The 22,912-nt window shown below is 37.6% G+C and overlaps 1 protein-coding gene across 2 annotated transcripts in view; it reads right to left on the bottom strand.

The window, feature by feature from the left end:
* The window catches only part of LOC140141877 (kelch-like protein 32), a 33,256-nt gene extending 10,495 nt beyond the window's left edge, over positions 1-22,761 (bottom strand). Inside the window, exons 1-2 of one of the 2 annotated variants that reach the window (XM_072163746.1) lie at positions 22,543-22,761; positions 9,203-9,407 (exon numbers count right to left, since the gene is read on the bottom strand). Coding sequence is in view for 1 of the 2 variants with exons in the window: in XM_072163745.1 (XP_072019846.1) it covers positions 6,974-8,791 (1,818 nt within the window). In the remaining variant the exon portion in view is untranslated. Of the gene's footprint in view, positions 1-5,838; positions 9,408-22,542 lie in introns of those variants that run through there. The other variant, XM_072163745.1, reaches the window with a different exon arrangement.
* Between the last annotated feature and the right edge of the window lie 151 nt (positions 22,762-22,912).

Genomic DNA, 22,912 nt, shown 5'->3' with positions numbered 1-22,912 from the left:
ACTTAGCAACGCCCCTTCTATACCTGGGCACCGGAACATTCCGTTATAGTCCTTCTCAGACACACGGGGCGTTTTTCCGTAGGGGTCGGCCCTCTATAAGACAAGGATCCACGATGATCTCCTTTCTTATCAAGAGCCTGCCAATAGCCAAGTATTTCGGCAGGAAGAGTGACACCAGATAATGTGTGTAGTCCACTACCTACCCCCAAGCCTCCTAGAAGGACGCTTGGTGTCTCCTCGGTTACCTCAGGACCATACGTCAAGTCTAAGTTACGAGCTAGACGATGTAACGTGTCCGGGGTCTCCTTCGGAAAACCGGGTGGTATAGAATCTACCCCACTAGAGCGTTGACTCACTTGCGCCCTCAGTACGGGCCGGAGGAAATGACGTCATCTCATATGATGTTCCCTCCTCGCCAGAGTCTTCCTCACCCTCACTGGTATCTGAATCCGACCCAACACCGATCTGTGATTCAGACTCCTGTGTTTCAGCAGTGTTTGTCATGGTCGATCCCTCAGTGTAACCTGATAGGAGACCCGACATAACGCCAACTGAAGGGGAGGTCACGCCTGCACCTTGCGATGCATTAGGTGTCACTGGGAACGAGGCTCGCTAGTTACCGTTATCGGTGTCGACCGCCTACTCGGCTGCTGTCGCACTGGTACCGACCTAGGTGCTCTACGTTCCCTACCGGCAAGTACCCAGTATTCTGAACTTGAGTCTGTCCAAGTCCGAACATCTGCGGGTTAAACCAAGGAGGAACACATCCCCACATTGCTGCCGGATTCATCCACGGCCCAGCATTGTGGAAATTCCCTTGATTAACGGGTATACCAACTCCTGGCACCCCCATGCTTGTTGCCACTGTCCGGTCTGTGGTACAGTAGTATACAAGTTGGGCTTGGGCGCGAAGTTAGCCGCGGTTCGCAACTCTCGACCTTGCGGGAAAGTTGAATGACCGCTGGGTCCCTGCTGACTAGTTGATTGATAAACACTAGTATAACCTCGAGGATTATCGACCGTATTGGGAGAATCCGAGGTCAGCTCTGCTTGATTAAACATTTGATGTAGTGTACTTGGGGAGTTATTCATCATTGAATAATTCGACCCATCAAGCATGACCCTAGGTGATCGACTATCAAAAGGATGAACATCCTCTTGAGACCGCTCATGAGTAACTTGAGCAGTCGGATCAATACCTGATGATAATAACTTAGCAGGGGGGGGCTCCGCCCATGTCCACGCTACCCTGGATATCCCGGGTTGCATGTAACGGGGTGCCAATGATAGGCTCGAGGTAGCACCTTCCGCATCTACCGATCCTTTCATTACTGATCTAGTCTCGTTCACGGGGACCCCGTTACTAGAAATTGGGTCTACCACTGGCTCCGTTTCTTTCGAGAGGTTTCCCCCTGTACTTCGAACTAAGCCTAGTGGGTCCCTTGTCACTTTCGGGATCGCTCCCTTACTCGTGGCAACACTAGATCCTGGCCCCCCCGTGTTCAACAGAACAGACTGTTTACTAGCGAGAGAACCAGTATCAGATCCTCCTATTTTCCGGGGTTATTCACCCCTGTACTAATGGGTAGATCTTTGGAACCAACCACTTTCCGGGGGGTGACCCCTGTACTCATGAGTAAGTTCGATGAACCCTGCACTTTCCTGGGGTTTCCCCCTGTACTAATAACTGGGATCATTGTATCGAGACCAGCTGTGTTCCCCGGCACTTGCGCACCTGTACTAACTGCTGGTCCCAACTCTGACATTTTCTGTGGCACTACAGTCGCACCCCTACTCGTGTCTGAGCCTTTAGACCCCAATTCAGGATTCCCGGGGGAACCTGAACCAGAGAAAAGGGCAGGAGCCCTAGCATCGGTAGCCCCCTTGCCGCCTAACTTAAGCGGTAGCGGGCCTCCTTTGCTATCACGCTCGTTTCTCAACTAACTTACCCGACTTACCACCTTTTGAAGGTCTCTGCTTGGATGGTCTAATTCCCAACTGCTGACCTCGCTCCAAAGCGTCAAACTGCTCCTCTGAAATCCCTATACATATGGTACATCTGGCGGAACGCGAACACTCACGATGAACATAACAAAGTAAATGAGGGTCCCAGCCAGGAACCGGTGATGGGCACTTAGCACATCGACGGGAAGACATAATAGGATACAGGTCACTTCAAAGTACTAGCAAGATGGTATAATCTTTATTATGGTAATTAGATTTCGATTAAATTTTATTCAATCTACACAGAGAAGCGGCACAAAATAGAGATTATATAGAATATATCTCTATAAAATATGACTATAAAACCCGTCACTCGACTTCGATATAGCTTCACTGATAGTAGCAATCCACCATCACACAACTTTCACCTACTGTGCGTCTCTGGTATGTTGTCACTAGTCTAATTCTAACAACTTCAAAGAACAACAGGGAAAACGCTATATGAGTATAACAAGTTACGGATATCATATATAGAATAAATTGTGTGATTAAACTATACAGCGGACGCTCTAGCAATGCCTTCCGAAAAGCTAGGCAATCACACGGTAACAAAGGGCGTATCCTTAGATTAGCGACCGCCATGTTTTGGGCGATCGCGGGAATCGAAAAATTCGACCAAAGGACACATCCCGATAGTTTAATGAGTTTAAAAGTTCCCCATGATACTTAACACTCTCCGCTATAACTGCTATCCTTCCGATTGCAATACACGGCTGTTTTAGTACACAAAATCGTTCACCAACAAGCACACGACCGCCGGAGCTCATAAGCAACACGTCTTTCTTGGGCGGTGACAAAAATTTTGAACAGGGATCGTTTACGCATGCGCTCAGCTCAAAGGGCGCCGATAGGTCGGTCTTAGGGACAGGTCAGAAAAATCTCTGTGTGAGAGGGTTTTTGTGTTTCGCATAATCGGTAGATTAATGCAATTTGTATTTGTATCAACATTGAAGGTGGGTAGTTCTATGTATAAGTATGATCATGTATGGGCCGCATTAAGCATCCTGGCAAAAAACAATTGGGTCAACAATTCATTGAAATTGAGGCACATTATTATAATGAAAAAAAAAACCTCTGGGCAATGTTTTATACCCCCTCAGATGAGAAATTCACAATTGAAAGGGTACAAATAAAACGGAATACCCCTTCAGCAAAATGCTTAAAGAAAACCTGCTAATGTGTGAAAGATTAAGGTTGTGTCCTCCATGGTTATAGTTCGTTAATTATTCCAAAGGGTCATTACTCCAAAGGTTCATTACTATGAAGGTTTGTTATTCTGAAGGGTCAATATTCCAAAGGCTTGTTACTTCAAAGGGTCATTACTACAAATGTACAGTAAAACTTGTTTTTCTGAAGGGTCATTACTCCAAATATTTTTGGCAAGGATCATAATTCCAAAGAACCGAGTACTGGCTCTTCAGAGTAACAGGCTTTTGGAGTATTGACCCTTCGGAATAACAAACCATATTTAAATTCAGAGTAATGACCCTTTGGAGTACACCCATCTTCCATATGGATTTCACTTGAAAAAGCTCATTATAAGCTTACAAAATAAGAACACATTTTTAGATTTCATGTTTGTTTGTAAATTAGGCAATATAGCAATTTATTTCTACGAACACACACAGTACAAAATATTATAACATGATATTCTTTCAAACTAAAAAAGGCAGAATTGGTTTTACCTTTTAGCATACATGTATTAAAGGCAGAATCAACATTAAAAAAAATATATTTCAATATTCTCAAATTTAAAATCAGTAATTTCCATATGAAAAATCAGTATTTTCACATTATGTATAAAAGCATTAAAGCTTATTAAAACATTATTATAAGATTTTCTCATGAGCCTGTCCTCATTTTTTTTTTTTTTTTTAGAAATCTAGATATTTTCACTAATTTAATGTACTTTGATGAACTAAGACACCCTACAAAAATCCAAGCCTAATATGCTGTATTTCTGACAAAATCTGAGATTTAATAATAAACTGTATACGATTTATGACTGTGATCGTAATATTAGGCGAGCGCATATGTGATAACACTGTACCTGCACTGCGTGCGGGAAGGTAATAGGACATCAAAAGAACCAAATGCACTGGTATTAAATAGCATTTTGACTTCAACAGTATTTCTTTAACTTATTCAGTAGTCTCCATTATTTTCATATTTTGGTCAGAATTCTTCAGTAAAATCCATATTGAACATTAATTACTACGGTTGTATATTTAGTTTTTGGAAATGGGTGTGCCCAGGCACTGTGTCAATCTACCATTGTATACTAAGGATCGTGTGTACAGTGTACAATGGTAGATTTTGTTTATAGGGTATTTGATATTGCCCAATAAAAATTGGACACGTATGGGCTACTTTACACCAAGAATACACCCACTTTCAGAAACTACAAATTTTCACAAAGTCATGTACATGCACACATAAATAATTTAAAAGATAACAGTCACTATCAAAGTAACCTATTTACAAATATTACAAATAAGCAATGACCATCATTTAATTACTCCTGATTCCAGAAAAATTCAGAACTAATTTTTTGGAATTTAAAAAAAAAATATTACCTTGTTTTGCCAATATAAATATATAAAATCTTAATCTTTTAATTAACTACAAAAGTCCAATTTTCATATATTTGCAATTTGAGGGGAAAAGGGCCAAAAGCATTACAATTCTAGTCACAAAATTCTAAGACTTAGCACAAGTATCTCACAATATATTTTATTATTTTTGAGAATTGGAAGATTTAAAAGTATGTTTTCCAAAACTTAGAATGTGTAGCCTGAAATTAGTCTTGGTACAAGTCTATGGGCTTGATTGTTACAGTACATGTATGTACAGGTTGTATACAAAAAACGTTACACAAAAACCTCCACATGTTTGGGGCACTTTAATTCCAAAAATTGACCAAATATTAAAATGTAACTTTCATTGCAAGTTAGAACTATCTAACGGATTCAGATTTTGTTATCATTCCTTTTTAAAACAGGATAATATATTTTTTGAACTCCCAAAAAATAAGTTGGCCACTGTATTTTTCTGGAATGGAGAGTACACCAAGCATACCAACTAAAGATTAAAAATTTACAACCACACATAAATAATTAAGACAATTCACTACCAAGGTAGCCTATTCACACACACAAAAAGTCAATTATTTAACTTAAGTACAACAAGGGAGAGCATATTTCATTCATTAGTATGGTCCCAAGCAGACTCAAAAACAACTAGATGTGTTTACTACATGTATGCAACATTATGTTACTAACTGAATTATGTTTCTACAGTGAATGCTATGTTTCTGGAAAAAATCAGATCATACCATGGAATAACAAGAAATCTGGTATTATGCGATTGGGACTGTGTTCATATAAGGCCAAAAAAATTGTTGTGTTGCCCTCAAGTGGAAAAATGTGAAATTTGGGTAGGACGGTCGGATTCTTTTTTTTTTTTTTTTTTAAACCTTCAGTTTTAAAAATCCCTCAAATATTAAATAATGCTTGTTCAATTAGGGACATTTGTCAATTTTGACTTCTGGATACCTGTTAGACAACAATTAAAGACTAGTCTTACAATAAAATATTAATTTTAAGTGAAAAACATTGAGTTTTTGAACAAATCTGTAAAAATCATCATTCAAAAAAAAAAAAAAAAAAAAATTGCGACCCTGATTTTTCAGGATTTAGGGTAGGACGGTTGAGGGCAACACAACAATTTTTTTTTTTGGCCTAATATTAAATAGCACACATGCATAAATAATTACTATACTAAAAATTTCATTTGAATAAACACAGCTGCCAACAGTGTGACGATGATTGGCATGTACACCTGTGTGTGCGTAACGCAAAGCGAATCCAACTCACTTGTGATTGGTTAGTAAGGACGCAAGGTTGTGCAATCGCGATATATATTGAAATTACTATCTTGGTCAGATCAGACACAGCTGATAATTGGCAGCTGTGTTCATTCAAATGAATTTTTTACTATAGAATTTGAATTCATTAGCACTGGGGAGGGTGGCACATATATCAAGTTCAACTTCAATATCAAGTTCAAGTATATATCATAAGCTTACTTCAGCTAAACTACCAAAAATTCATATAATAATAGCACACATGCATGATAATTGCTATACTAAAAATTTCATTTGAATAAACACAGCTGCCAACACAGTGTGTTGATGGTTGGCATACACCGTTGTGATGTACACCAGTGTCACCTGTGTGTATGTAACGCTGAAGTGAATCTAACTCACTTGTGATTGGCTAGTATTTTAGTACACATACGCAAGGTTGGCAGCTGTGTTCATTCAAATGACATTTGTACTATAAAATTTGATTTCATTAGCACTGGGAAGGGTAATATCAGGTAAATACAGACTGTTCCGTGCAACAAGGCTAAACCCAGCAGAATAGAACAAACAGTCATATTACACTAAAATGAAAATATTGTTTCCAACCAATCATGGCAAAAATAATTAATATTACTTCATAAGACTTTCGCCTCTCCACATACTTTGGATATTACATGGCTTACAAGATTTTGGAAATATCTTCCACAGGAGGAGTATGAATTTCAAATGGAATGAACACATTACCAACTCCATTTGAATTTCATACATCCTCTGAGAAAGATTAAGATCTGAATCTTTCACAGAGGGAGGGTGTGTTTCAAATGTAGCTGCTAATGTGTTCATAACATATGAAATTCATACTCTCCCTGTGGAATATATTTCCAAAATTTTCAACAGGGTGGAATGTATTTCCAAAATCTTCCACAAGGGCAGTGTGGATTTGAAATGAAAAAACCCATTTTATGACATTATTAGTAACCTAGCTTGCCTTTTGACCTCCAAATAAGTCCTCTTGCAGATTTATAATCGCGATAATACTGACCACGTGGATGTAAGTATTTGATGCAACATAGTCCACGACTAAGCTGCAGTAGTGCAACACTACTATGGATCTTCTTCTGAATCATCTCTGTTGACTTCATTCTCTGCGTGAGATTCACACTTGCATGGCATTGGTATCATGCCAAGTTTGCGTTTATCAAATGTGAATTCATCTACAGCCTGGTCAGCTCTTCTAACTTTCCTATAAGTGTCGGTACCTTTTCTCACAGTCTCTGCAATCATAATCGAAGGCCTATCACTCTCAAAGTCACAAAGTACCCTCTTCACTTGGTTAGAGTTTTTGATCAGGTAGCAGATATTGTCAACCTCGACAAAGTATGACCACTTTCCTACACCTACGTCACACGAAACCTCCAACCATTTATCTTTGGCTGGTTTGTACAGGGCTACCTTGACAATGTGTCTTCTATGCAAGAGGCTATGATATTCTTCATTGCGATTGTACGCATCAAAACTCAGTACTCCTTTGACCAACAGACACCCATTCAATTTAACAACATTGTGTGCGGTAAAGCCGAGCCCATCTTTAACAATTTCCCACTTATTCCTGGGAAAACTATACTTTTCCATAACATTGTTCATTGTCAGGTCATTTTCAGCGAAACCAAACGAATAAATACATTCGTCTACCTGAATCATTAAGGGCGAGTGGCGAATCTTAATCATCGGTGGAAGCACATCCCATACGTTCTTCTCAGAATTGTATCGGAAGAAATTGTTTTCAGACAGACACTTGTAATGACTTTCTAGTCTTTCAGGTGTTGTACCGTACAGTGGAAAGTCCTTGCCTCCTCCACCATACAAATGACCTGCACCAGAAAACACTAGCCCAATCGAATTAATCAGAACATCGGACTTTTGATATGTAAATTTTCTCGGAAAATCTGCAAGTTTAGTGAGCTTGTAACATGATGCTTTAGTACTACATCCGATTGACAAACCGGAGGCCAGCTCACCATCATCATCTTTAGTAACAAACACGGGGATTGTAATGGTGTTTCTGGTCGCAAACAAATCTGGGTGACTCTTCATTGATTGGGGTGAAGTTGTATCCATGATATCACTTAACTTGACTACCTCCTCCACCATGTCCATACACTCTGGTATGGCCATTATCTCATCACCAAGGATCTGTTTGAGTCTGTCAATTGGCACCAAACCAAGATGAATCTTCTGCAGGAGGTCAACAGCATGGATCTCACGCTGCTCCCAATCATACTTCAGCCATGTCACCGTTCCTTGCAGAATCTGTTCCTCTGTCGTGGTGTCTGCCTCTATTTCTTCATCGCTTAAGATCTCCATCATGACACTTGCGGAAGAATTCTCCAGAAATACTCTTGAATTGACACATTTCACAAAGTCCTCAATCACATACCTTCTGTACATTAGCGCAACTTCTGAAAGACTATTATGATTGCTAGCAATTGACCAGACCTCAAAGAAGTCTTCCACTGGAAGCTTCTTTCTGATATCTTTCAGGTACTCCGCACATAATTCTACGGCTTTGGTCAAAACCATGTAGCCGGCCATTTTGAGAATACCTGTGACTGTTCTTACTGAGAGACTGAAATGCCCTGTATAAATGAAGTTCAAGATTTGGGCAAAGCTTTCTTCAGTTCCAGGAACAGTTATCTCACTCATTGTACTCTCCTGAAAACCAGACGAGAACATTCCTTGGAAGTAGTCACTGGCACAGCTTAGAACTGCTTTGTGAGCAGGAAATCTTTGATCAACAACAATGATGGTGACATCGCAGAAGGTAGAATGATGCCTTAACTGATTAAGTCCTGAGGAGAGATGAGACAAGTGGGATGGGTCTCCCATTTGTTTTACACACTGGTCTTGTCCCAACCCCACCATGTTATCATCAATTATACAATCAGATGCAAAGAAAGATCTAATTAAATGTACACAAGGAACAAGTTTACACTATAGAGTCTTAATTGTTAACTGATTGTATAAATATGAAATCTACATGTACTTGAGCGATTGCTTACTGTCTTGGTCAGATTTATCACTAGGATCCACAACATGCTCATCTATCAAGGTACATTTCTTTAACCCCAATATATTTGTACATTCATTGAATGACCTTTGAAGATTCGGGTACAAAAACTCATATACTCTTCAACTTGAGGTCAAATTTTGCACTATGATTGTTTTATTGAGGTTATTGAACAATGCCATTGAGATGATGCCATTGTGGACCATAGTGTATCAAGCATGCATTAAATGAATCCTGAGAAAGCTATTTGTTACAAGAACACACACCTTATAACCTAGTACACTTCTCTGTGCATATCATGACTGTTGGTCAGGTGGCACAAAAGGCTTATTGGTCTCCTTCGCTAACTCGTAAAGTTGTTTCAATTGTTCTTGTCTACCCAATACTTCAGTTGTCTAGATGTTGTCCAACATTGACTGGTTTCTAATTTGCCGCTGATGACAGTGTAGGATTGATTTGCACTTAGTGAATCTGCATAATTAAATGAAAGGAGAATAAAAGGAATGAATGAGTGATTGTCAAATTTATTTCTATTTATTTTGATAGTACTTCAACGAGGGTGGTCAGATTTGTTCATATTGCGTTTAGTATCTTACAATCAGGCCTACAAAAATGTACTTCCTCCATGATATACACCAGTCTCGTATAAACACCCATCTTTTTTCAAAGAAAAAGAAAAATTGACCGAAATGCAGAAATTTCCATATCATAAAGGTAACGTACTTCCTTAATATATGTATCTCCTTTTTAAAACTCATACCGTTCCTTTTGTCAACTGCTTGGTGCCAGAAATGGGTAAGTGCAATGGGTAAGCTGCCATTTGAACATTTGGAAATTTATATACATTTTATTGTACTCATCTACATGGCAGCTACACATGGCAGCTTATGCGTCTATGCTTTCTCTCTATATTTGAGTGCAACCACTGCTAGGTAGGTCATGCTCCCCTTTGGTTCAAACTGAAACTATACCCCTTGAGGAAGATTAAGATCACATCTTCCATGGTTATCGTTATTCCAAAGGTTTGATACTACTCTGAAGGCTATGTCGTTATTCCGAAGGGTCAATACTCTGAAAGCTTGTTACTTCAAAGGGTCATTTACAGTCGGGCTCATTATTCCAAAGGGCAATTACTCTGAATTGTTGGCAAGGATGGTTATTCCAAAGCACCATTATTCTGAAATTGAGTAACGGCCCTTCGGAGTAACAAGGCTTATTTTAAATTCGGAGTAATAACCCTTTGGAATAACAAACCTTCAGAATAACAACGTTCGGAATAACAGTCCTTCCAAATAATGCCTCGCTCCCATCTTCCATATGGATATATGTGACATGATCAAGGGGAATGAGTCGGATGTCGCTAATATTGTTTTTGAGATATTGGCAAAAACAGTGTTCAAATTCTTTTGTTTTATATTGTTTTCAGCCATTGATAAATTGCTCATAACTGAATACCAGATGTCCGATTTTGATGGGGTTTGCATCCAAATGTAGCATTTGTAAACTGCCAGAAATGATGTTAAAAAGTTTTAATTGAAAATTGCCGACCTGCGACACATTCCCTTGGCCTTGATCATGTCACATATATATGGTCAATTCCAAGCAACCTCGCCCAAATTGTCAAAATTTAAAAATCAAGTCAATTATGTGATTTTGGTCTCATATTGTAGCTAAAAAAGCGATATTTTCTGAAAACGTACTTTTTTAGGAGGAAATGGTGTCCATTGTTAGAAAAACATCCTAATTCGCATAAATTTGCATATTCTTGACTGGTAAAAGCAGCAAAACTAAAAACACAGCAACTGCTCTGTACTGTAAAATTTTGGAAACAAATTATGCATGTGAATATAAAGTTTATAACTAGCTCAAAATATAAACACCAGAAATTTTCAAATTTTATAACGTGTAGCCGTCAGCATTGTTTGAGTACCAATTTTACGATTAAAAGCATCATTCCAACGCATAAAAGTATCATTTATTACCACTGCAATTTTAAAATAAGGTTGATTTTCATTGAAACTAGAATGCAAAGCAAATTTATTCATCCCCATCCAATGAAACAAAAATAATTTTCAAAAGTCTAATTTATGGCGGTAACGACCAATTAAAGTTGCATAATTCATAGCGCTATGGAATGATGCATAATTCATAATGTGCCCGTTTGAAAAAAATATTCACAATTTTGGGTTAAAACTTTCTGAAATGCATTGCACAGAACTATCTTTACAGTAATTGATGTTTCAGCATTGCCTGAACCATTGTCAGTGACATTTCTCCACAAAACCCCTGCATCATTCCATAGCGCCATAAGGATTCATGGATTGCAAGGATTTTTTCTTTAAATTTACGATAAAATAAAAACAGTGATGATTATTTCTTGATAGATGGTGATAGTTGTTATGTTACATTCTATGGCTAACATCCAGTGCTAAATTTCACTTCCAAGAATCTTAGACTAGCAGAATGTTGACATAATTTTAGTTTCAAAATGTGACCATGCAACACAAGTTATCGGATTTTAAAAAATCGGTGATAAATATTTTTGGATAAATATTGATATTTGTCAGCTAACATAAGTAGCTAAGTATATAAAACACAATTTACTCAAATTTATTGAGATATTTATTTTTATTTTCAAACATGGACTGCTTTTCATTTTCTATGGATTTTACACACAGCATCATTCCATAGCAACGCTCCTTGCATCATTCCATAGCGTGACCTAGTGTCGGCAAATTCGGCATAAAGAGACGATGCCCATTTTTTTTTAAATCGATACTTACAATTGTCAGTTTACATCCTAAGCTTTACATTAAGTGGCAAATTTAATATCTCAGATTACTAAACTCACAGAGTTTGTTAAAAATGTTTTAGTGCAAAAAGACTGCTCCCGTGCGCATCATTCCATAGCGCTTGAACTTTGCATATGCAAATTAGGAAATTAGGGTGGTTTGGAAAAGTTTCTCCTACCTTAATCATTCACTTATCAAAAATACTTTAACATTATGCTATTCACCTTATGCTGTTAATACATATTTGGCTGCTGCATCAAAAAGAAATTTGTACGAAGGCAGTTTGCATCATTCCGCAACGCTTGGAATTGCCCATATATGGATTTCGAATAAAATAGCCCATTTTAAGCTTACAAAATAAGAACACATAGTACATGTATTTAGATCTCGTGTTTGTTTGTAAATTAAGCAATATGGCAATTTATTTCTACCGACACATACTGTACAAAATACTATAACATAATTATCTTTCAAACTAATAAGTCACTTTTAACATATATGGTCATTTTCACGGTAAAGGGTGTAACTTTTGATTTTTAGGGTCAAAATTTCAAACCACTTAAATATGTTTCTGTTTACTGTAATCATGCATAGAAGCAACTTAAATTCCAGTAAAATAGTGTTTCAAGGCTTAAACCTTTTGATTTCTGATAAAAATTTGACATTTCCATAACATTTTGGTTAAAATCTAAGAAAAATGTATTTTACATAAGCTCAGAAAATTATGACATGAAAGCTGGAATACATGTGAAATCCCATTCCAAAGTAAGTCAACAGATATAAGTTAAATTTTATACCATGTTTTGCTATGTTTGTAATTGCAATTTTGAAAATTTTTAACATCAAGGGTCATTTGCAATGGAAATTTCCCAACCTTAAACATATTTTTTAAGTTTTAATTGGGTTCCTAAAATAATTTAAATGTCTAACTTCATGTACAAATACTACTTGATGAAAGGAACCTCCCAGCCAAGTTTCACAGAAATTGGAGTTATTTTTAGAATTGGCAATTCAAGCGATTTGTGTTTCGGAGGCTTCAGTTAACAACACAGGTGATCATAAAAGTAAAATATTTGGCTAACTACTACAAGTTGACATGAAAAAATAGGTAAAAAATATCACAATTACCAATTTTCATGCTTTGCTTCTAAGTATTGAATTTCAGTTGTGACAAAAATTAAATTATCACAGCAAGTCATTTTTTTTTTGTTTCGGAGGCTTCATGTTTACAATGGTTATACATGGCAGAAGTAGTTTTTTTGAAAACAACACTGTTGGGATCATCTAAGCTGTTATTTTCTTGTGTGTATTGAATCAATGATTCTATCGGCAGATATTGCAGATTTATAACATGATAATTCTTTCACCCATTTGTTAAGTATGGTGTTATTTGCATGTGAAGCCTCCGAAACGGGCTTTCTTGGATATCAGTATATTTTTCAAGCATTAACCATAATATCAATTTTTTTTTAGATTTATGACATTCTGCACATATCATGCAACAATTACAATGCAGATATCAATATGGAACATACCAATTTAGATATGCATAGATGATAATTAAGTTTACTGTTGTTTCGGAGGCTTCATTTGTTTCGGAGGCTTCAATTGTTAACGGAAAGTTTGTATTGGGTCCCATTTTCAAACGGTGATATATATCTCCATGATTTAAAAACAAGTGACTTGAGGATCTACTTTGCTACATTTTGATAAATAGATTGGATGAGCTCTTTTATTTATATTTGCCCAAGCTTGCTGAACAGTTTGTTTCGGAGGATTCAAAAAAGTTAACGGAAAATCGGCTCTTTGAAGTCAAGATTTTATAAAAATTTTAAAAGCTTGCAAATCAACTAATTTTTGTTACCCATTTCAAGTTAAGATATCAACTGTTATGAATCAAGAAGAAGTGAAGAAATAACCAAGAATTATGAACCAAAGCTATACCCACAAAGTTTGTTAACAATTGTTAACGGAAAATGAAGCCTCCGAAACGACAAATATCGAAGTCCGGTTCTCAAAAATACAGGGCTGTTCACAATTAAATCTAATGTGGCAGTGTTTACTGAACATATGACCGTACTTTCAGGATAAGAAAAATTATCCATGAACTAACTGAAGAAAACACAGGGTTTTACAAAAATGTTACTGTTTTTTACAGTTTTTCAAAATGGCAATATTAGGTACATTTAAGCCTGCTAAAACTGAACGCAGTAACTCCCGAAGATGATTATGCTACCCAAGGTAGCTGCTAACTAGATGACTTATGTGGCCAAAAATCATGGAATTCTGTGGCTTTATTAGAAAACTACGGATCAAAATGTTAAAAATCCAAAGTTACACCCTTTACCGTGAAAATGACCATATTAGAGAGAGAGAGAGAGTAAGGCTTGTTATTCTGAAGAATCATTGCTCCAAATTTTTGGCAAGGATTGTTATTCCGAAGAACCATTATTCTGAAATATTGACAGCCCTTCGCAGTAACAGGCTTTTGGAGTTTTGACCCTTTGGAATAACAAACCTTTGCTTTGGGGGTAATGAACCTTTGGAATAACAAAACTTATTTTAAATTTGGAGTATGACCCTTAACAAATCTTCGGAATAATGACCTTTCGGAATAACAGTCTTCCTAATAACGACTCGCCCCTCTTCCATGGGGGATGTACATGATAATTGTATATTCAAATGAAATAACCAATTATAAAATATTTTGACACATGTACACAATCCTATAACATGCAGGGCTCAAATTAACCGAAGGCCACCGAGCCAGGCCATGGCCTCCGGTGCCCTTAAGACTTGGCATTGATGAGATTCATGTTTCAAAGCATTCTTCAGCACTAAATGGCATTGGTGCCTTTGTAAAGGATTTGCCGATGGCCTTGAAATGGGTGCCCTTCAAAATTCCTAATTCAAGCCCTGATAAATGATTATCTTTAAAACTATAAGCCACCATTGTTTTTAACTTTTTATATGTATCAGAGTGAGAGCTGCCATTAAAATTCAAAAATACTTTTCACACCATTATACAGTGTCACCAGTATTTCTTCAGCATTTTCAGTATTCTTTGAACAGTGTTGACTGTTTTCATATTTTGGTTCGAATTCGTCAGTTAAAAATCCATACAAACTATTAATGTTGAATATAAGTACTACTGTTGGTATATTTAGTGCTCAGAAACAGGTGTCCATGTCAGGCATCGTGTTAATGTAAGTATAGTCCATCAACTCGGAAATACAAATTAAATAGACCTCAGAAACTGGAGGTATGAGAATAATTATTTCAGTGCAATGCATGTGTAAATGCTTCTTTGGCACGCCAACTGCTGCATGCTTTTGTACTTGCTGAGCACACCATGCTCTTTATGTATCACATTTTTAACACGCAGTGTGTGTGACGCAAAGCACCGACCCCCGATGTCACATATTTACTTTGTACTTCTGAGTTGATGGACTATAGTGACTGTGTACTTTGCAGAAGCTTTGATCTTAGGAACTGGCTGCTTAGTAAGTACATGTAGAAACAACATTGCCTTAGCTATATCTTACAACGCCATATGCCAGCAGACAGACTCTATTGCTTTTCAATGATTTTAATACATGTTGTGTCCGAGAATTAAATAAAGGAACAGTAGTTGGCAACTCTCTCAGATAGGGGTGTGCATTTACTATGTTTTTATTGTACTTGGTGGTACATGTATATTGACTAGATTGGTACCCAATACACAAAATATGCAAATGTTGGACCTTTTGTATCACATGCAATGAAATACACACAATGACACACCCCTAGTACACACACAGCATCCATGATGAGGCTAAAAAAACATGCTTCTGGGCTATTCACCTATTGCATGGTTCCGCCATATGTGGGGAGAGCCTCGAACTCGTAATAGACACAAAAGGAAGTATTACGTAACTTTATGCAATGTTATACATGTATGACTGGTTCAATTCCCTTCATGTGTGTATGCTAACCAGATCGAGGCTCTCCTCGCATATGGTGGAACCGTGCAATGTAACTCAACAAGGCAATACATGCAATGACACACAAGTAGTATATATATACAGTATCCATGAGGCTTTGATATACAACTGTGCTTTTTGAACATAGCTACATTTGTAGACATGACATGTAGCTTGCCCTTTCAAATTACCAAAAATCACAACAGGCCATCTTAAGGTTATACGATGTATTGTTGGTCGAAGCAGCAGAAAAAAAAGTAGTTCAAAGCATCTTGCGAATGGAAGTAAGCTTTACCAAAAATTGCATTGCTCAATTCATAGCGAGCCTGTAGAAGAATTCAAATATCACAGATATACTTTTGTAGGTCCTGTGGTTCTTGAGTTATGTTATAAAGAGGGCTGAAACAACAACACTTTTGTAAAACGTACATAACTCATTAAAACAACAATAAATTAAGCAAGTTTTCAAAGTATACAATTTCTAGAATGAACTTTTGCAAAACTCCAAAGTGTTATTTTTCAATAATATATTGATTCAGATCATTTTTTTACTGCTTCGACCAACAATACCTCGTATACCCTTAACAGGAAAGAGTCATTATCATTAAATTTGACAACCAAAATGGGCGGCCATGCAACTTATCACTATTTCGCTAGAATAGGTTGGTTAAAAATAACTTATTTTCCATTTGAAACCGTTGTCTTTATAATTCCAATTTCAGCAATGACCAACATTTAACAACGACACCAAAGCGGTATAAAAAACTTGGGTTTATCCTAGTGTAAATTAGTACAGAATTAATAGCCTAGCACAGAAATCTTCTATTGAAGGATTTTACAGCTTTATTCTGTAAAAACTGCTTAATTCCTGAACAGAGTCTTTACACTAGTCGTAACTCATGAATATCTTGCACCAAGGATACACCTAAAATTATTTACAAAACTGAAATCACAACTACACAAAAATAATTAAGATAACTCAATAAGAAAGTAACCTGTCTACAATTACAAATTAAATAATGACAAATATTAAACTTCAGAACAATTAGGGAGAATAAAGATCATTCACATAATAATAGCACACATGCATAATAATTACTGTGGTAAAAATTTCATTTGAATGAACAAAGCTGCCAATGCTGTGACGATTGTCAGCGTACACTGCCCACATTACCTGTGTATGCGTAATGCAGGACTCCAGAAGCGAATCAAACTGACTTGTGATTGGTTAGTAAGTATGCACAGTGATATATTTAAATTACGATCTCGGTCAGATCGCATACAGCTGGTCACACAGCTATGTTCATTCAAATGACATTTGTTCTATAGAATTTGATTTCATTACCAGTGGGGAGGGTAGGGTGGCATGTACCATAGTGAGCAATATTGGTATAAACCGTAAAGCCAGCAGTTCCTAAACAGTGGCACTTGCTGGAAAAAAATACATTTCCATGCATCAAAGTGCCGGGTACCATCATATTGGTAATGTAACCAAATCTGCCGTCATGGTGTTACTCCCAACTTGAGATGAGACACGACTATAGTGCAGTCTGTAACATCAACATGGAAAGGCACCTGCCTTATCACATGTATCTAATACGCTTCAAATCAAATCTGCCATCATGGCGTAAATGGTGTTACTCTCAACTTGAGACGAGACAAGACACGACTATATAGTGCAGTCTGTGACATCAACATGAAAAGGCACCTGCCTCATCACGTGCATCTATTGTGCTTCAAATCAAATCTGCCATCATGGCGTAAATGGTGTTACTCTCAACTTGAGACGAGACAAGACACGACTATATAGTGCAGTCTGTAACATCAACATGGAAAGGCACCTGCCTTATCACATGTATCTAATACGCTTCAAATCAAATCTGCCATCATGGCGTAAATGGTGTTACTCTCAACTTGAGACGAGACAAGACACGACTATATAGTGCAGTCTGTGACATCAACATGAAAAGGCACCTGCCTCATCACGTGCATCTATTGTGCTTCAAATCAAATCTGCCATCATGGCGTAAATGGTGTTACTCTCAACTTGAGACGAGACAAGACACGACTATATAGTGCAGTCTGTGACATCAACATGAAAAGGCACCTGCCTCATCACGTGCATCTATTGTGCTTCAAATCAAATCTGCCATCATGGCGTAAATGGTGTTACTCTCAACGTGAGACGAGACAAGACACGACTATATAGTGCAGTCTGTGACATCAACATGAAAAGGCACCTGCCTCATCACATGCATCTAATACGCTTCAAATCAAATCTGCCGTCATGGCATATGGCGTTACTCTCAACTTGAGATGAGACACGACTATAGTGCAGTCTGTAACATCAACATGGAAAGGCACCTGCCTCATCACATGTGCATCTAATACGCTTCAAATCAAATCTGCCATCATGGCGTAAATGGTGTTACTCTCAACTTGAGACGAGACAAGACACGACTATATAGTGCAGTCTGTGACATCAACATGAAAAGGCACCTGCCTCATCACGTGCATCTATTGTGCTTCAAATCAAATCTGCCATCATGGCGTAAATGGTGCTACTCTCAACTTGAGACGAGACAAGACACGACTATATAGTGCAGTCTGTGACATCAACATGAAAAGGCACCTGCCTCATCACGTGCATCTATTGTGCTTCAAATCAAATCTGCCATCATGGCGTAAATGGTGTTACTCTCAACTTGAGACGAGACAAGACACGACTATATAGTGCAGTTTGTAACATCAACATGGAAAGGCACCTGCCTCATCACGTGCATCTATTGTGCTTCAAATCAAATCTGCCATCATGGCGTAAATGGTGTTACTCTCAACTTGAGACGAGACAAGACACGACTATATAGTGCAGTCTGTGACATCAACATGAAAAGGCACCTGCCTCATCACGTGCATCTATTGTGCTTCAAATCACATCTGCCATCATGGCGTAAATGGTGTTACTCTCAACTTGAGACGAGACAAGACACAACTATATAGTGCAGTCTGTGACATCAACATGAAAAGGCACCTGCCTCATGACGTGCATCTACATGTGTATTGTGCTTCAAATCAAATCTGCCATCATGGCGTAAATGGTGTTACTCTCAACTTGAGACAAGACACGACTAAAGTGCAGTCTGTAACATCAACATGGAAAGGCACCTCCCTCATCACATGCATCTAATACGCTTCAAATCAAATCTGCCATCATGGCATATGGCGTTACTCTCAACTTGAGATGAGACATAACTATAGTGTAGTCTATGATATCAACATGGAAAGGCACACCTGCCTCATCACATGTGCATCTAATGTGCTTCGAATCAAATCTGCCATCATGGTGTTACTCTCAACTTGAGACGAGACACAACTATAGTGCAGTCTATGACATCAATGTAGAAATGCACCTGTTTTATCACATAAGTGCATCTAATATGTACCATCTTTTAATTAGCAAATGTTCACCATGTGAACATGTGAAATTCCTTCTGACGTTACTGACTGCATTTGTCAAAAAGTACCATGGCCAGGGTCTTCTTAAAGCATTTTTTGAAAAAAATCACCCTGCACTACAAGCAGGTTGCACTCATCACCTGTGTATGTCTGCAATCATAGATTGAATACAATAACTGCTCTTTTCAAAGATATTAATCTTACAGGTGCGAGTGATTAGCATCTTTGACATCTATGATTCAATGCATAGGTACCGCATCTATTCAAAAATGTTATTCATCTAGATTGCTACGGTAGTTAATCCTGTTACATCATCACTTCGACAGCGAATATACACCCTATTTATGCATTAAAGAAAACAATGACCATGGCATTATAAGATTAGGGCAGAAGTTGAGAGCCTACACCCAAGCACACATTCATGACTATAAGATAGTGTTCTACATGTATTACCACAGAGCATGTACAGGTACAGAGTGGCATACAGGTACTAGCCTATTTTGATGAAGGCAAAGTCAAATAACATACAAATTATACAGAATATTTACGTGTACAATAATGGTAAGAATATTTATTTTTCATCAGGTCAAATATGAGCTGTTCCATGCCATTAGGCCAAACCCAGTTGGATGGAATAGTTCATAGTTGACTGAATGAAAATTACTGTTTCCAACAAATGGCAAAAATAATAAATGAAGAGCTAGTTTCTAAACCATTTTAAGTCCACAACACATGTGTCTGATTTACCTGTGCGATATTGCAATGGATTGTGATGCTATACAATGTATAGTATACATGTAGGTATACTAATTTCAGATGGATGCACCATTACAAAGCAAACAGTGGATGGATGCACAGTAACAATACTGTGTGAGGCCTTTGTTTCCCAAATGAGAACAATAGTCTGCATATTGTTTAGCAGCATTGTTGTGGTAAGTAATGGCTTGTTGATGGTACAACTCATTGTTGGTAATGTCAAACTTGTCAAAGTAATTGTGATTGTATCACACAAGTAAATGAGAAACATTGGGTTGCGGACTTAACATGGTTTGGAAACAAGCTCTTCAAATATTACTTTAAGTTCAGACTTTTGCCTCACCACATACTTTAGATATAACATAAGATGGTTACACATTATACACATTTATGACACTACTGAGGTGCTCACAGATTTCTAATCTGGATAATACTGACCACATGACGCAAAATAATCGATCAATAAAAAGCTGCAGTAGTGCAACACTACTATGCATCTTCATCTGAATCTTTCATCATTGTTGACTTCATTCTCTGCGTGGGATTCACATTTGCATACAATTGGTATCATGCCAAGTTTGCGTTTGTCAAATGTGAATTCATCTTCAGCCTTAACTGCTCTTTTAACTTCCCTATAAGTGTTGGTATCTTTTCTCACAGTCTCTGCAATCATAATCGAAGGCCTATCACTCTCAAAGTCACAGAGAACCCTCTTGATGACTTGGTTAGAGTTTTTGATTAGGTAGCAGATATTATCAACCTCAACAAAGTATGACCTCCTTTCCACACCTACATCAAAAGAAACTTCCAACCATTCATCTTTGGCTGGTTTGTACAGGGCAACCTTGACAATGTTTCTTCTATGATGTCCTTCATTGCGATTGTATGCATCAAAACTCAGTAATCCTTTGACCAACAGACACCCGTTCAATTCAACAACATTCTGTGCAGTAAAGCCGAGCCCATCTCTAACAATTTCCCACTTGTTCTTGGGGAAACTATACTTCTCCATGACAGTGTTCGTTGTCAGGTCATTTTCAGCGAAACCAAATGAATAAATACATTCATCTACCTGAATCATTAAAGGCCAATGACGAATCTTAATCATCGGTGGAAGCACATTCCATTCATTCTTCTCAGAATTATACCGGAAGAAATTGTTTTCAGACAGACACTTGTAATGACTGTCTAGTCTTTCAGGTGTTGTACCCTGCAGTGGAAAGTCCTTGCCTCCTCCACCATACAAATGACCTGCATCAGAAACCAATAATCCAATGGAATTGAACAGAACATCTGATTCTCGATATGTAAATTGGCTGGGAAAATCAGCAAGTTTTTCGAGCTTGTAACATGATGTTTCAGTACTGAATCCTACTGAAATACCAAAAGCCAACTCAACGTCATCTCTATTAGCAAATACCTGGGCTGAAATGGTGTTTCTGGTTGCAAACAAATCTGGGTGACTCTTCATCAATTGGGGTGAAGCAGTATCCATGATATCACTCAGCTTGACAACCTCCTCCACCATGTCCATACACTCTGGTACGGCCATTATCTCATCACCAAGGATCTGTTTGAGTCTGTCAACTGGCACCAAACCAAGACGTACCTTCTTCAGGAGATCAACAGCATGGACCTTACGCTGCTCCCAATCATACTTCAGCCACGTCACTATTCCTTTTAGAATCTGTTTCTCTCTCAGGGTATCTGTTTCTATTTCCTTATCACTTAAGATATCCATCATGACACTTGCAGAAGAATTCTCCAGAAATACTCTTGAATTGACACACTTCACAAAGTCCTCAATCACATACCTTCTGTACATTAGCGCAACTTCTGAAAGACTGTTATGATTGCTAGCAATTGACCAGACCTCAAAGAAATCTTCCACTGGAAGCTTCTTTTTGATATCTTTTAGGTACTCTGCACATAATTCTACGGCTTTGGTCAAAACCATGTAACAGGCCATTTTGAGAATACCTGTGACTGTTTTTACCGAGAGAGCGAAATACCCTGTATAAATAAAGTCCAAGATTTGGGCAAAGCTTTCTTCAGTTCCAGGAACAGTTATTTCACTCATTGTACTCTCTTGAAACCCTAATGTGAACATTCCTTGGAAGTAATCACTTGCACAGCTTAGAACTGCTTTGTGAGCAGGAAATCTTTGATCTCCAACGATGATGGTGACATCACAGAAGGCAGCCTGATGCCTTAACTGGTTAAGTCCTGATGAGAGATTAGACAAGTGGGATGGGTCTCCCATTTGTTTTACATGGTTTTGTCCCATCTTTGCCACCTTACTATCAACAAGAACATACATGTATATACCTCAGGGAAACAAGTTTACACTACACAGTCTTATTCATTACTGTATACTCTATTATTTTTGTGGGGTTTTATTTTCGTAAATTTCGCTAATGCAGGTGCAGGCACAAAAAGAATAACATATACTAAAATACAGTTTTTATATAAATAAAGTTACTTCACACTTACATAAATTCTGTCAAATAAACAATTTGCACAATTTCTAAAAATTGTGAACAATTCTGTACTTAAAATAGAGTCTTTGGTAGATTTGTCAAGCATGCATTTACTGAACCCTAAGAGAGCAATTGGTTATATGAAGTTAAGAACACACACCTTATAGCCTAGTACACTTCTCTGTGTATATCATGACTGTTGGTCAGGTGGCACATAAGGCTTATTGGTCTCCTTCGCTAACTCGTACAGTTGTTCTAATTGTTCTTGTTTAAAATTGTCCAATACAGAGTCGTCTAGATGTTGTCCAACATCAACTGGTTTCTGATCTGCAGATGATGGCAGTACAGGATTGACTTGTTCACTTAGTGTGTCAGCATAATTCTTTGGGTGAAAATGAAAAGAGAATAAAAGACATGAATGAGTGATTGTCATGATCAAGTTGATATAATTTCAGTTTATTTTGATCAGAATGGTGCTTTGCAAATAATTAACCCCAATTTTTTTGTGTGGTGAAATTATTCTAACAATG

This window comes from Amphiura filiformis, chromosome 20, assembly GCF_039555335.1.
Source record: "Amphiura filiformis chromosome 20, Afil_fr2py, whole genome shotgun sequence".
Classification (NCBI taxonomy): domain Eukaryota; kingdom Metazoa; phylum Echinodermata; class Ophiuroidea; order Amphilepidida; family Amphiuridae; genus Amphiura; species Amphiura filiformis.
Note: the sequence above shows the minus strand (reverse complement) of the source record. Positions and strands in the feature narration are given on the sequence as shown.